The sequence below is a fragment of the Apodemus sylvaticus genome, chromosome 1, assembly GCF_947179515.1.
Source record: "Apodemus sylvaticus chromosome 1, mApoSyl1.1, whole genome shotgun sequence".
NCBI lineage: Eukaryota > Metazoa > Chordata > Mammalia > Rodentia > Muridae > Apodemus > Apodemus sylvaticus.
This window is the reverse complement of record NC_067472.1, coordinates 27,581,990-27,598,002: the sequence shown is the minus strand read 5'-3', so window position 1 is coordinate 27,598,002 and position 16,013 is coordinate 27,581,990. Positions and strand designations below refer to the sequence as shown.

The 16,013-nt window shown below is 42.2% G+C and overlaps 1 protein-coding gene across 7 annotated transcripts in view; it reads left to right on the top strand.

Annotated features, from left to right (window-relative positions):
- Positions 1-269: 269 nt before the first annotated feature.
- Positions 270-16,013, top strand: part of Ifit2 (interferon induced protein with tetratricopeptide repeats 2) — a 130,653-nt gene continuing 114,909 nt past the window's right edge. For 2 of the 7 annotated variants that reach the window (XM_052186807.1, XM_052186806.1), the window contains exons 1-2: positions 10,689-10,818; positions 12,451-13,844. In XM_052186807.1, the coding sequence (XP_052042767.1) occupies positions 10,709-10,818; positions 12,451-13,844 (1,504 nt within the window). In that variant the 5' untranslated portion in view covers positions 10,689-10,708. Of the gene's footprint in view, positions 424-10,688; positions 10,819-12,450; positions 14,823-16,013 lie in introns of those variants that run through there. The other 5 variants (XM_052186805.1, XM_052186804.1, XR_007978616.1 and 2 more) reach the window with 4 other exon arrangements.

Sequence of the window (16,013 nt, the reverse complement as noted above, 5' to 3'; positions counted from 1 at the left end):
GTTCTCCTGACATCTTCTGTATCAAAAAGCCACTTTAGATCTCTAGTTCTCTCGTGTTACACTTCTGATCCTCCCTCTAGTTAAAGTTCTCTCTCCCTTTAACTCCCTTTAAACTTGTTTTCTTACACTTCCTCTGAAACATTCAGTTCTGGCTGAGTTCACAAACAGGAAGTTCAAGGCTCCTGAAGCATCCTTTTCCTTCAACAGGAAGCCAATGAGGCTGAAAGCTTTTTTTTTTTCACTTTTGGTAAGATAATTTTTTGCTTCATATTGGAAATGCATGTGAGGTCACCCTTTATCAACAGCCCCATGTTTCCTTCTCTTGGGAATCTACAGTTGGTTTAGGTGGATTTCTGAGCAGCAAATCTGTCTTGGCCGCAACAGCGGAGGAGAACAGAGCAGCTTCCAGCCTGGGACCACTAGGTAAAGCCTGTATTGCTGTTTTTCTTGAATTAATTCTTCTTTGAAATTGGCTCTAGTATCTTTGAAAACCTCAATTTTTTTCAAGAGTGCTGGATTTTGATATCTGCTTAAATGCTTGACACGTTTTAATGGAGAGCAGAAAGTCTCTGCTGTCAATTCAGCTGTGTTTAATTCCAAGACACTTTCAGAGTTACACAGCCTGTCTGCAATGGACACTAGAAGAGTCTCAACCATAAGTGGCCTGAATGAAGAGAAACATGGCTGAGGTGAGCCCAGAGGAAGGGGCAACTCTGCTTCACTCTGTGGTATCACCACACTTTCATCAGTTAAGACTACAAGCTAGACAAACATATTCTTACAAGCTCTTATTTTTTTTGTTTTGCATTTCACAGTTATTTTAAATGCAAATGTACATTAGTGAAAGGTAGCATAAATTGTTATGAACTCCAAATTGGACATAGATAGTTCTTCTCTAAGGATGCACAGTGCCTTGATAAGCCAGAATCTGTATTTCTAAAATGCCCAAATTCCCCAGAAAAGTCCAGCTCCATCAGGTGGTGCCCAATCTGTCCACCACTCCTATCTGCCTCCTGCTGGTTTGCCCTTAATCCTCAGTGGTCTTTATAAAAGAAAAGAAACTAGATTCATTGAAGACTTTCTTCAAGGTAAAAATACTGTTAGTGCACTAAAGAAACTTTTGAAACTAAAAATGAAACATAAGGAAGAATTTATATTGCTATTGTATCATCATCCACAACCAAAACAGTCACCCTTTAGGATTTTGCTTTTTCAAAATGGAAGACACATGATACTTGTTAAGATTCTGTCTAAGCTTCACCCCACAGTTACCTGGCAACAGCCAGGTATGCCCCTCTCCACAATTACCTGGCAAGAGCCAGGTAGGCCTGGCCCACTATAAAAGGGCCTGCTCAGCCCCTCTTCTCTCTCTTATTCTCTTACTCCTTTTTCCTATTTGTTTCTCTCTTGTTTCTCTCTTGCCCTCTTGGGCTCTTTTCTCTCCCCTTTCCCTTCCCCTGTCTCTCCACATAGTCTTGTAAGAGAGCAGAACCAGTGCAGAGGGGAGTGAACTGAACTCTGGAACAGCCTGGCAGGTAACGTAGTGGAAAAGGTAAGAGGGGCCAGGAGACTTGGGGGCCTTGATATTCCTGATAGGTATATGTTAGTAGGGACCAGAGGAATCTGGAGATTAGCATGAGCTTTGATATAGAAACATAGCTATGTGCTAACAGAGAGCCAGATGTCCACTCTGGCAAGGGAAACGGGAGATACCAAAAGTGGATCCTTTTGGCAGATAGAAAATCCTGTGGAATGCTGCTCCTGAGGTTTTATTTCTCTACCAGTTCAGCTTGAGCTGAGTCAAGACTTTCACCTAAGATCAGGTTAGCTGGACCGCCCTTCTGGGGTGCTTGTACCTAATAGTTGCCATACGTGAACATAAAACAGTTCATCTCTTCCCACTTGTTTTGTCCATCTTTCTATTTCTTCCATCTACTTCCTGGTTCTTTTTCTTCTTCATGCCCTTGTTTTCTTCTTTTATCACTTACTTCTTTTCTACTCTTCCAGTACAGATTCATTTTGTAGCTAAGTCAATTATTTGTGTTAAAAACAGTCAGCTTCAAGGAAGGTGGGAATCCCAGCTGAAGCTCACTCAGTGACTCCTATATTACTGATCACCCTGTCTTGTTCTTTTAAAACTTAGCCATTAAATGTAGATTTCCTAACAAATAGTTTTTCCAAACATCGATGCATAGAAGAACACACGCACACACACACACACATATGCACACACGCACGCACGCACACATATACCTTTGACTGGATATTTGATCTACACGTTCCTAAGATTCATATTTTTATGTCTTACCCTGTCTTACCACCATGCCCTATGAGGTCTGCATTACACATCCTCCTGGCATCCTCTTGTGAAAGTCTCTCATTTCCACATACTTGATGCCACTGAGTTTTTAGGAAACATGTAACTACATTGCTTTAATTAGCATTAAAATATTATCTGTACAATAGGCATTTTTGCATTATTATGGGTTGTTAGATTTTAAACTACCTGTTCACATTATAATTTTCTTAACGAATACAGCTTTTAGCTATCAAAATGATCTTTGTCATGTTTGCTGTAATTATTTTTTTCTGGATTATAGTTTCCCCTTTGGTGTCATAACCTTACTAATCCTAGTCACTTAAGTAAGGGTTATATTCCAAACTAAGTTACATTGGTGTCAGACAGGCAGAAAGGAAACTCCAATTGTCTAAAATGCAAAAGGCAGTTTTTGTACCAAGAAATGGTACTATAGGAGGACCATATAGGACTATAGGAGGTTTTCTGATGGTTAGATTAAAGACAGAATTGCTCAGGAACTTGTGAACCAATTAAATTCCCATGTGTCAGAAGGAGTCATTTCCCTTACCTTTAGGAGAAGGGACATGTGGCTATCCATGGCACCTATATGACTATCAAAGCCCATGATGGCCTCTGAGCTCCATCAGCATCACAAGTACCTGCTATATATTTCAAAGTCTATGCCAGCATCTTGGCCACTCTCACCTCTCCTTCTGCCCTAAACCCATTCCAGCTCTGGGCTTCCCTCATGTCAGCTACTCATCCTTCTTATAACCTGCCTGTTCCTGCTATTCTCTGCTCTTGTTTTTCTCACTATACTCATCTATCTATCTATCTGTCTATCTTATCATCCATCTGTCTTTCATCTACCTTTCTGTCTATTTATCTATCATCCATCTGTCTTTCATCTATGTGCCTATCACATATCTATTATCTGTCTGTCTGTCTATGTATTTATCATATATCTATTATCTATCTTTATATATCTATATCTATTATCTATCTATAGCTACCTATCATATATCTATTATCTGATATTATCTATGATATCATATATCAATCTACCTATCATCCATCTGTCTTTCATCTGTCTATCATCTATCTATCCATCTACCTATGTATACCTCTTGTTGTCCACTTACTCTTGTCTCTTGCCTCTCTTACTGTGCAATATCTCACCATCTCCACTATTCTCTCCCATCTTCCCATTTCCCTAATGCTAACCATAGGCAATCTACATTTTCTCTCTCTGCTCTAGATTCTTCCAGATTCTCTCTCTCTCTCTCTCTCTCTCTCTCTCTCTCTCTCTCTCTCTCTCTCTCTCTCTCCCATCTCTTCTACAGTAAAAACCTTAACCACATCATGGAGCAGTCATATGAGCAGTTTCTTTATTGCACATACTTGCATAAAAGAGAGGCTAAACAGTCTGAATTTTCTGGAGAAAAGAGGGACATAATTCAGTCCATAATAGTCCTGTGTATTGACTTGTCTTCCTGGTAGATTGTAGACTCCATGAAGTCAGAGACATTGTGCACGGATGCATTACAAGTGCATAGAAGGCACCTGCAAAGTGCCTAGCACTCTCTACTCATTTATTGACTATATGAATGGATGGTAAATGAATGAATGAAACAACTACTTTTAGGGTTCTATCAGGAACAATGTCAATTTCCCCAACATAAATTTTATTCTTAGTTTCTCTTCTGCTTAGTGTTGGGGTTTTGTCTAAGCTCCACCCCACACCTACCTGGCAATAACCAGGTATGCCCCGCCCCAGAGATCTGGCCCACTATAAGAGGGGCTACTTGCTCCTCCTCTTTCTCTTTGCTCACCACTCTCCCACATACTCTCACCTCTCTGCCCCTGGGGCTCTTCCCCCCCCCTCCACGTGGTCATGGCCGGCCTCCTCTCTCTCTCTCTCTCTCTCTCTCTCTCTCTCTCTCTCTCTCTCTCTCTCTACCACTAACTCCCATCCCCTATTCTGAATAAACTCTATTCTATACCATGTCTGTGTGTGTGTGGTCCCTCAGGGGCAGAGGTGCCCAGGCAAGGGCCTGCCTGGACACCTTCCCCCACGCCGCCTAGCCACACTTATGTAACAACCTATACTCCCACCTTTAAGCCCCTTCATCATCCTACAGACTCCTTCATCCTGCTAAATCCTTCATCCTAGTAACCCTGACTCCTTCACTTAGGGCTATAGAAAAGTCATCAGTTTTACCAAATTCCCAGTCAAAGGCGGGGAAATAACTGTTAAGGAGTTTCTTAGTAGGCTCGAGAAATAGAGCAGTGGTTAAGAGTGCTTCCTGTTATTACAGAGGGCCAGCTCTAGGGGAACAAATTCCTTTTTATGATCTTCACTGGCACCCACACATACATACACATACTCAAAATATACATATTTTTTAAAATCTCTGAAAAAGAACTTTCTTAGTCTCCCTTTCTTTTATACTGGAATGCTATGGACTAGATAACACAAAGTGTATAGAAATTTATATCCTCACAGTTCACAAGGCTGGGATGTAGGAGATTGAGGGAGTATATTAATCAAAAACATTCCTGGTGAGGAATCTCAAGGTAAAAGAGAAAGGAGGTTGAAAGAGAGAGAAAGAAGCAACTACTGTACTAGCAGACCTGCTTCCATGAAAACAGTATTACTTCATATATCCTGGATCATTGGCTCCTATGCCTCCACACCCCACTTCCCACCAGACACCTCTTCACTATGCTAGCATATCTGAATCAAGTTTCTAATCTGAACTTCAGGTGACACATTTGAACCACAGCCTAAAGAAATGATGTTGAGTTTATTTCTGTGTTAGTTAAGTTACTATGATTGTAGCACAATACCCAAGATAACCAACTTAAAGGTAGAAAAGATGGTAACTCATTACAGCAAACACATTATAGTGGAGAGAACAGGGCAGAGGAAGCTCTTGTCGTGTGATGACCAGGAAGTAAAGAATGAGACAGGAAGAGTCTACTACCCCAAAAATCCCTTTTAAAGGCATGCCATCAATGACCTAATTTCCTTCCATTGGGCCCATCAACTGGCAATCAAGTCTTTGAGACATGGCCCTGAAGTGGAAACTTCAGGGTTCTTTGAAAAGTTACTAAGGCAGACACGTGAAGGAACAACATTTCATTTCAGTGGACACAGGTGTGAAAGGCTTAGTCAGACATGTGAATGGATGCTCCACTGAAGCAGACACAGGAGAGAGGATGTTCTGTTAAAGCAAGCACAAGAAAGGACATGTGGGTGGGTTCCTTGCTAATAACATGAATGTAATGGTTCGCCTTACATTGTGTAGTTAGGTGCCATTTTTCAAGATTCTGTGGACTCGGGCTGATTGAATGCATGTGCTGAGGCAAGGCACATGGGGACACATGATGTTTGGAGGGTATAAATAGGACTCCACAGAGTGATAGAGACAGAGCTTCTCTTAGCATTCCTCCTAGTCCCTCCTGCTGAGTTGAGCAAAGACTGAGGCCTGGCTGTCTCTGCTAGGTCAAGATGAGAGACCCCAACTCAAGATTTTTAGACCGCTAGCAATTAAAAACACAGAGCAACTTGTTTTTTCTGCTCTCAGCCTAAAAAAACCCCATCAACCATAAGATAGCCCTTCTCCATTGCTCCAAGGACTAGCGCTCACTCCCTACTCTGAGAACTCCATACTCCAAGGACTAGCTCCCACATTCCTGAGACATCTGGCACCTTGCTCAAAGTAACCTTCCACTGAGCCATGAATTGCTGCTCTGCTTGATCTCCCCATTCCTTATGACATAGATCACTGCCTGAGCCTCCCCTCCCCTTTTTCTTTATAGTCTTCTTCAAAAACCCCCAACTACAGCTGTGCGAGGTCGAACTCCTCTGCCTCTGTGCGGGACACGAGAGTGGCCCCAGTGTACTGAAGAATTAAACTTCATGTGTTTGCATCAAGGATAGTCTCTCGTGAATTTTTTGAAGTGTCCTCCTATCCTGAGTCTTGAGTGAGGATTTCCAGGATTCGGGAGTCTTTCAGAGTCACTGGTGTTGCTATCTGGACTCTACTGAGCTGTACTGCTGGTGTATCTGTGAAGTGTTTACAAGTGGATTGAGTGCCACTGATGATCTGTAAACTAAACTGCCAATTTCCAGACAGCACAGATTTGAGTTCCTCCAAAGAACCTTTCTAAACAGGTCCACTTCACTCATATCCTTTCTTTCCCACTGATGTGTTTATAAAAAGATAAAGAGAAGGGGGAATATGTTCTATGGAGGTGTGGTGAGTCCAATGCATCCCTTCCCCCTGAGGGACCAGTTACAGGATGGTATAGTATAGAATATTCAGGGCATGGGAAAGGGAGTTAAGAGGGTAGTAGAGGCAGAGAAAGGCAGAGAGAGGAAGAGAGTAGAGAAGTAGAGGAGTAGAGGCTAGCCAGGAGCATGTGGAAAGAGAGGGAGTAAGGGAATGGGGAGACAGGGGGAAGGGGCAAGGGGACAGAGAAGGAGCAAGAGGGCAAGAGAGCAAGAAACTCCTTTTATAGTGGTCCAGGCCTACCTGGCTGTTGCCAGGTAACTGTGGGGTGGAGCATACCTGGCTGTTACCAGGTAACTGTGGGGTGGAGCTAAGGCAGAATGCTAGTTCCCACTAACTTTGGTGGGTAGTGGGCTGCAAGGGAGGTTAAAACACTCAAGAACTGTCATTAAAAATAGGGTTTGAAGCCGGGCGGTGGTGGCTCACTCCTGTAATCCCAGCACTCTGGGAGGCAGAGGCAGGAGGATTTCTGAGTTAGAGGCCAGCCTGGTCTACTGAGTGAGTTCCAGGACAGCCAGGGCTATACAGAGAAACCCTGTCTTGAAAAAACCAAATCCAAAAAAACCAAAAAAAAAAAAAGGGTTTGGAAAAAAATAACGTTCCATGGCCCCTTTGGAAGACACATTTAATAAAACTAATAATAAGTTTTGAGGAAGAAAATAGAAATGCAAAACTGGTTTATTGCCTACACAAATTATTGAAGTTCACTTGGACGACCACTTTAAGCATACTTATTTGTCAGTGAGAACAGAAGGAAATGGGGCAGGTGAGATTCCACTTTCATAAGCTGACCATGGTGTGATCCAGAGAACACATCTGGAAACTCGATGATACTTCCACAGCCAGTGTGAACAGCCCTGGGCTATCTGGCCCATTTAACTAGACAACAAAACATCAGTAAAACAGTATTTACATAGACTCAAGGAAAAGACTCAATTTCTTTAGAAGTCTTGAGAAATGGCTTAAGAACCAACATTTTAATGAGTAAGAAGTATTTTTCACTCACAGTCAATAGATTATAGAGCTTATAGACTTGTGTGTACATTGTCGGGATCTGGAAGGAATGTTAACAAGAAACTTTTGGGTCCATTCAGCCTGAGAACTTTTCTTTCCCATTCTTCCATGTGCTGCCAATGCTACTAATTGCCAGCCAGAGACAGGAAAAGCTTCCATTGCACCATCTACTGCTGAGATAACTGCGAAAGATGGCTTTCCTCATTCTGAGAACAGCGCTAGTCTACCCTTTTAGGCCAGTTGAGACCACATCAGCCCAAGGCCTACATTCTCTGGAAAAGACAAAAGTATTTGTAGCATCCAGATCAATCAGCACTTTCATTGAATGATTTTTTTTTTCTAAAAACAGAAGTCAGTTGGTTACTTTTCCATTTATCACACTTTCTCTGCCACTAGATCAGCTGTCGCATCCTCAGCTACTGTCCCCTCACCATGGTAACATTTCACAGAGACATAGGCCACTGCAATTTCTAAAGGGTAAATGAGGGCATTGAGCTCTCCAGAACATAATACCCATGAGAACAACTTCTCCAGATTCATCTCCCCATCCAGTGCTTTTCTGTAACTTCAATATTTTTATCCAACAGTTTGTAGTGCAAATTTAAAACCTAAACCAAGCTCATAGAATTCCTAATTCTGCATTTCATTTTTTCTTCTGTGTGTGTGTGTATGTATGTGTGTATGTATGTGTGTGTGTGTGTGTGTGTGTGTGTATGGGTGTGTGTATGCATGCATGTGTGTGTGTGTGTGTGTGTGTGTGTACAGGTGTTAAGTAAAGTGTGCTTCATCACACGTGAAGGTCAGAATACAACCGCAAGAGCCAAATTTTTTCCTTCCACCATGTTTAAGACAGGATTTCTCTTGTTCTTCTCTGCATATGCCAGGTTATCTGACTCCGAAGCCCTTGAAAGAAGTGTTTAGTCTCTTGTCTCACAATAGCAGTTCCAGAAGTGTGGACCTGTGTACTATTGTCTAGCTCTATATAGTCTGTGGGGATCTGAACTTATGCCCTAATACTTGTATGATAAATGCTTTTCCCAGTGAGCATCTTCCCAGTCCCTATTTTTTAGCATTTTTATTCACATAAATACAACTGAATAAATATACTTAAATCATATATAAAAAGTTATAAACTGAACCCGAACTTGTCATTATTGGCTAATTAAAATATAGGTTTCTAACTGCGATCAGTGTAAATAATATAGCCTAGCTAAAAGTAAATGAGTTAGAGCACAGATGTGCTTCCACCATTGGCAGAAAAGCCCACAATAACTAAGAAGACTAAGTAAGGTAATTCAATGTTCTCAGTTGCTCTGAAGACTACTTACTGTTCAGTATCATGTCCTTATGTTAAAGGTATCAGGAAATTGAATTATTACCTTTTGGCTTTTGGGTCTCTATATTCTGTAATTCTTTTGTCTTCAAGAATATAATACAGGTCAGAGTTTCCCAAAGAGCTTACAATAGGGGCTGCTTTCCATCACCAGAGTTTGAATAGTTCCCCAGGGTCCATCTGTAGAGAGGCCAGGAAACCAGTGGCTGCTCAGGCCAAGTAGCTGGGTGCCTGAGAACAATGGTGGTATTCCATTCTAGGGCCAAGGCCTGGAGAACCCCTGAAGAGTTCCTGGTAGGAGTTAGTGTTCAAGGGTTGAAGGACTGGAGTCCTGTGTTCATGGGTGAGGGCAGCATTACAAATGCTCAAGTGGTCAAGTAGAGCTGGTCATGGGCACACATGCTTAGCTCCCTCTAATGCTGTGTTTCAGTTTCATCTTATTGGACAGTGCTGCTGATGTAAGACTCAGGGAGTCTTAACTTACTGGAGAGACCCCTGAGTGGTCCACATGGAGTCAGGAATAGATGCAAAAAGCAAAAAGATTTTTATCATTATCCAGCATGCTGGGGCCACCCTGTACATGGAGACAGAATGACCAGCACTCTGGGCTGCAGGGGCCTTTTATACAGTTCTCAGGCAGCTGCCATTAGGCACAATATGATTGGCAAAACAGTGTTACCTTTAAATTAATTGGTTGTTAGGGGATGAGGGAAGCAGTAGGGACCTCCCTGTGGTTTGAGGAATGTGATTTAGCTTCTCCCTTCTGGGAGGGGCCAGTGTTCTATGACCTTTTCAAAGTTTCTGAGTTAACCCTTTCACTGACACTGAATGGAGGCCTTCTCCATCTTATTTGCTTTCGCATTTCCCAGTGTTTCTGGAAACATTTCCACAGACTCAGGCAGAAATGTGTTTTAAGCCAAGCAGACTGCCAAGATTAGCCAACACAGGCATAAATAAGGAAAGGGCAAGGCCTGCAATGACAGCTGCTGCACATCTGGATAAGCACATGTTAACTAGCAAGCTGCCCATGGGTACATCCCAAGGAAGCCAGGAATATCTAGAATGCCTTAAGGCTCTGGAAAAAGCAATCATCCAAAGCTTGCTTCTTTGGTCTCTGGTCAATGATTTTGGTTCCTAATTATACTAGTTACTAGGTGCCATGGTCAATTCTAGAGCATCTCCTTCCTGGACTCAATCTTCCATGATCTCAATCACCATGATCATGGACTCAATCACCATGATCTGGCAGCAGTATTGTTCTCAGTTCAAAATAGGAGACTCTAAAGCAGGGCAGAGAGTAATCTCCCCTGGAGAGTAGCACAGAAATGCAGACAGATGAATACCAGAGCTCAAGCTTGGAGCTGTGAGTTCTTTCTTTCAACTTCTGTTTTTGGAATCCCTGCCTAGTAAAGCTGTGTGCACTTAATACCCCCCATCCCCCCCAGTCCCTCCCCTCTCCTGCCCCCCCCTCACTGGGAAACAGAAACTCTTCCTTCCCTGGATCACAAGGATGATGAGAGTGAGAATGAGGTGTGTGTGTGTGTGTGTGTGTGTGTGTGTGTGTGTGTGTGTTTGTGTATATAAAGGTTCCCTTCTCCCTTTAGCAGATCAAGAACATCAGCCTGACCCTGAAAGGCTTGGCTCTTTTTCAACACTTTTGTCCAAAAAGTGATATCAGTTTTACTTTCTGGTTTCAATTTCTATTCATTGGGGTCAGCTGCTGCACAGAAACAGGAAAGGAAACCAGAAGCTGCTCTTATATATATGGATCTCCAGCACTTCAGTAGAAGGCAGAGGAAGAGGTTGTCTAGAGAGCGTCTGCAGCCCTGCTCTGAGCACATTGACACAGTGGACAGTTACACAGCAGTCATGAGGTAAGTCTTTACTTTTACTGGTGGTGTGGGAATTGTAGTCAGCCTTGATGACAGATATAAACCCTAAACAGCCTCAGTCCCAAGAGAGCACAGCCCTGTTTTGAGTTTGTGTATTACTTTTTCTACATCTTTCCTTATACCTGTAAATAAGTCAGAAAGTTGCTCCAGCTTTTTCCCCCAGCATGGCCAGATCCACTCCTCTGGATACTGAGAGCTGAGATTAGAGAGAGTTGTCTGATCTAGCAGGGGCTTCTTGTAAAGATGTGTCAGGGGAAGAGGCTCTTGGCAATTCTCTGTCTCTCTGTCTCCTTGTCTTTGTCTCTCTCTCTGTCTCTCCCTATCTTTGTCTCTGTCTCTCTGTCTCTGTCTCTCTCTTTCTCTTTTTCTATCCCTCTCTCTGCAAGATTAAATTAAGAGCATCTAATAAGAGTATTATTTAACAGAAGTATTCACGTTTTAGATTTCTTTATAGTTAAGGTTGTATATAGACTACTAACTCTGCTAATTCGAATCTTATATGTAATTGCTGAATTAATCTCAGAATTGCAATAGGGTTGCTAACTAAATAGAGCACAAGAAGAAACTAGCTCATATAATGTGGTGAGGAGGTATATGGAAAGCCCTTGACAATGTGTTCCCTGAGAAATTATTTTATGCATCAGATCTGGTATAAAAGGAGTTTATTTGAGGGAAGGGAGGGGAGTAAGAACCTGGAGAAGGGGTAAAGGCAGACAGACAGACAGAAGCAGAGCCTTGAGGACAGAGAATGGGGACAGGGAGATGAAAGGACAATACAAAATATTCAGTTCTAAAACCATATACACATAAAAGGTGAAGTTAGCAGAATATATTTATAGGTGCATGCATATATAGACATATATGTGTATATGCATATATATGCATATATATCAAAGAAAAAGAGGCTATTAATTTGAGGATGGGAAAGAATAAGTGATGTTGGAGGGGAGACAAATGAGGAGCTGAAGGGGAAAGAGAAAGAGACTCAATTATATTTTAATTTAAAATGTATTTTTAAAAGAAAAATGAAATTATGCAATTTGCAGTAAAATGGTCAGAACTATAAAAATATTATATTAGTAAGAAAATTCAGGCTCAGATAAACAAATATTGCATGTTTTCTCTCATACATAAATCTTAGCTTAACATATATGTATTCATGCAAATGTGTGTAAGCTGTCCTGAAAGTAGAGATGGACTCAGGAGAAGACAGAAAAGAGGCATTAAGAGAGAGGGGGAGAGAGGGACTAGAGCACGTGTAATATAAAATGAAAGTGGGAATATGGATGCAGGAGGTTCAAGGGAGCCCAAAGACCCTCCAAAGCAAAGAGAAGTGCTAGCTCCCAGAAGCAGTCTTTCAAGGAAACCCAACCTCACCTAGGGCTGCCTCTCCACCTTCTGCAGATCCTACTGCCTATAATGTGCAAACCCTCACTTCCCCATGCAGTAATTCAGACATGCCAAACACTGAAAGAAAGGAAAGGAGACCATGTTCTTTGGTCAGGGTTAGATTAACACCATTTAGAAAAAGAAGATCTCCTGGGATCTCACTCCTGGCCAAGTGAACTGGTGACATGTCCCCAGACTGACTCTTTCTTTCTTTCTGTCTCACAGTACAGCCAGCAAGGAGTCACTGGAGAGCAGTCTACGGCAGCTAAAATGCCACTTCACCTGGAACCTGATAGCAGAAGATGAGTCCTTGGATGAGTTTGAGGACAGGGTGTTTAACAAGGACGAGTTTCAGAACCGTGAGTTTAAAGCCACCATGTGCAACATACTGGCCTATGTGAAGCACCGCAGAGGTCTAAATGAGGAGGCTCTGAAATGCTTAGGGGAAGCTGAAGACTTCATCCAGCAACAGCATCCTGACCAAGTAGAAATCAAAAGTCTGGTCACCTGGGGAAACTACGCTTGGGTCCACTATCACATGGGCCAGCTCTCAAAAGCTCAGGCGTATCTGGACAAGGTGAAACAGGTCTGCAAGAAGTTTTCCAGCCCCTACAGGATTGAGAATCCTCTGCTTGACTGTGAGGAGGGGTGGGCCCGACTAAAGTGTACCAAGAACCAAAACGAGAGAGCGAAGGTGTGTTTCGAGAAGGCTCTGGAAAAGGACCCGAAGAACCCGGAATTCACCTCTGGATGGGCCATTGCAAAGTTCCGTCTGGACGACTGGCCAGCAAAGAATAACTATATGGACTCTCTGAAACAAGCCGTTAATCTGTCTCCTGACAACACTTACATTAAAGTCCTCTTGGCACTGAAGCTTGTTGAGACACAGGAAAACCAAGCAAAGGAGCTAGTTGAAGAAGCCTTAAAGAAAGACCCAAGTGCAATAGATACACTGCTCATTGCAGCCAGGTTTTTTGTAAAGATAACTGACACAGACAGAGCTATAGAGTTGCTTAGAAAGGCTTTGGAAGTCCTGCCAAACAACGCTTATGTGTATTACTATATCGGGTGCTGTTATAGGTCAAAAGTCCTTCAAATGTTGAACACAAGGGAAACTGCTTTTAATGGGGATAGGAAGAAATTAGAGGAACTAATACAACTAGCCGTGAATCACTTACGGAAAGCAGAGGAAACCAAGGAGATGCTCGAACATTCCTGTAGCTTCCTTGCTGGACTTTATGCCATGATATATCAGAATGAAGAAGCCGATTATTACTTCCAGAAAGAATTCAACAAGGACCTCCCTCCTGGCCCTAGACAATTACTCCACCTTCGGTATGGGAACTTTCAGTTATTTCAGATGAAGCGTGAAGACAAGGCCATTTACCACTATATGGAGGGAGTGAAAATAAAGCGGAAAACAAAGCCAAAAGAAAAGATGGAAGACAAACTCCAAAGAATTGCCCTAAGGCGGCTTCGTAATGATGGATCTGATTCTGAGGCCTTGCGCATCTTGGCATTTCTTCGGGAGAATGGAGAAGGTCAGCAAGCTGATAAAGACTCTGAGGGGAAAGTGGACTCTGCAAACCAGGTCCCTTCAGCATCTTTGGATGAAGCAGGTGCTTAATACTAGTGACAGGTGCCTGGCTTACTGCTGGAAGGAAAAAGAAATCCCTTACCAAGCTGCCATTCAAAATACTTAACCCCTCCTGGACTGTTCATTCTGACTATAGTATTTGTCAGGATGCTGGGGAACCCTGCTATCAGATTTTAGCACCTGAATTGCTAGACTGTGGGGTGGTCTGAGAGAGAGGGACCTGATGAGGGGGTGTATTTTCAGGATCTTGGCAAACAGCCTAGAGCACTTTCTATTTCTTTAAAATAGTTTCCACAGAAGCAATTCTTTAATCACCCCCCAGTGGAGGCTTGTCTTGGACTTGGTTCTGTATTTATGCAAAGCAGCCAAATTCCTCCTGTGGGTGAGTGTTGCGTCCTTGAATTCTTTTAGATATTGCCCAGCCTTTTTCTACATACAAAGGATGTCCATCCATCTGCTCAGGAGCCAAGGTCTTAGAAATGGCATGGGTGTTGGAGTTGAGTTGTTTTCTTCCATTAGAAATGTGGCATACCAAGAGATATAAATAATTCTTTTAACTCTGAAAAAAAAAAACTACAGACACACCAAAAAAATTGATAATTGCCCTTTCCTAAGTAGACCTTGAAGGGCCTAAATGTTAAGGTTAGTGTGAATCCACAGTCAAGTGCCCCAGTATGAGACTGCCGGCCACACTCTGAGATACAAAAATGTTTCTCTACTGGGATCAGCTTGTCTTTATGTATATATGAATATTTTATTCAGTAGTTAAAACACACAGGATTCATAGATTGTTAAAACTTGTCACAGGAACTTTCCTGTCCAGTTGCATGAGTGCAAAGAGGGTCTGTGATTGGACAGGAAAAAGAGGGTGGAGCTTGGAGTTTCAGAGAGAGAGAGAGAGAGAGAGAGAGAGAGAGCAGGCTCATGGGCACAGAGTACAGAGGTCTCAGCAGGAGTTGATGAACAATGGCTTGTGACATTTTTCTACATGTTTCTTAAGGTTAGAAATATTGAGATAAGACTTTTATCATTGTAATTTGACATCTTGTAATTGTGAGTTTAATATACACATATCTAATTGGCTAACTAATTAAGCATTAAGAGTTTTGATTTATGAGAGGAGAGGCCCTTGGACCTGTGAAGGCTCATTGGCCCAGGGTAGGGGATGCCAGGTCAGGGAAGCAGGAGTGGGTGTGTTAGGCAGCAGGGGGAGGAAGAATGGGATAGGGGCTTTTCAGAGGAAAAAAGAGGAAAGCATTTAAAATGTAAATAAAGAAAATTTCTATAAAAAAATAAAGAAAATAACAGCTGAAATGGATAACAAAATGATCAGTTACAAAATAAATAAATACAAAGTATGTATAAAAATTTTAAAAAAGGTTTGGATTTATTGGTTGGTAAAATGTGGGTCTGATGGTGGAGAGCTGGCAGTCAGGGGGTGAAGTGGGGGCAGGGAAGCAAAAGAATCGAGGGGCACCCTGCCCGGACAATAACTGCCAGTTATATAACTGCCAGTGCTGATATTGGCCTCATGGGTGAGGAAAGTTGGCGGCTAAAGTGGCCAAGACCACTCCAAAGAATCTGTGGTGGTCATCACCACAGCAGAGAGTTTGTGGGACATTCATTTTTTTAATATCTCCTACAACAAAACTGAATATTCTAACAGCTGTAACAATGTTCCATGAAATTTAAAAATGAAAAAAATGCTCCGCATGCATTAAGTCTATCGAGATTCGTCATTTGAAGTTCTGGAAAGATAATAAAGTTTGTTTATAAATAACACATGATGGAACATTTTAAGCTACGCGCTGGTTCACCTGGAGCTTTACTGTTGTTTTAGACTCAAGTACTGATAAGAAAGAGCAGCATCACATGTCTGTTCTCTTTATGTTACATGTCTGAGATTAAACCTCTGGTGCACAGGGACACACTCACTCTGCCTTGACTTTTGTCCTGGTTTGCTTTCCTGTTGCTCTGATGAAACACAGACCAACACAACTTGAGGGGTACAGGGATTATTTAGTTTCCAAGGTGCAGTCCATTGTTGAGGGAAACCAAGTCAGGAATTCAAGGCAGGGACCAATCTGAGACCACAGAAGGATTTTAGGACATGTTTGACCACATCTTTCAGAGAATGAAATTTTTCTCCCTATGTATATTTGAGGATGTAACAAATTTATGGAAGGGACAT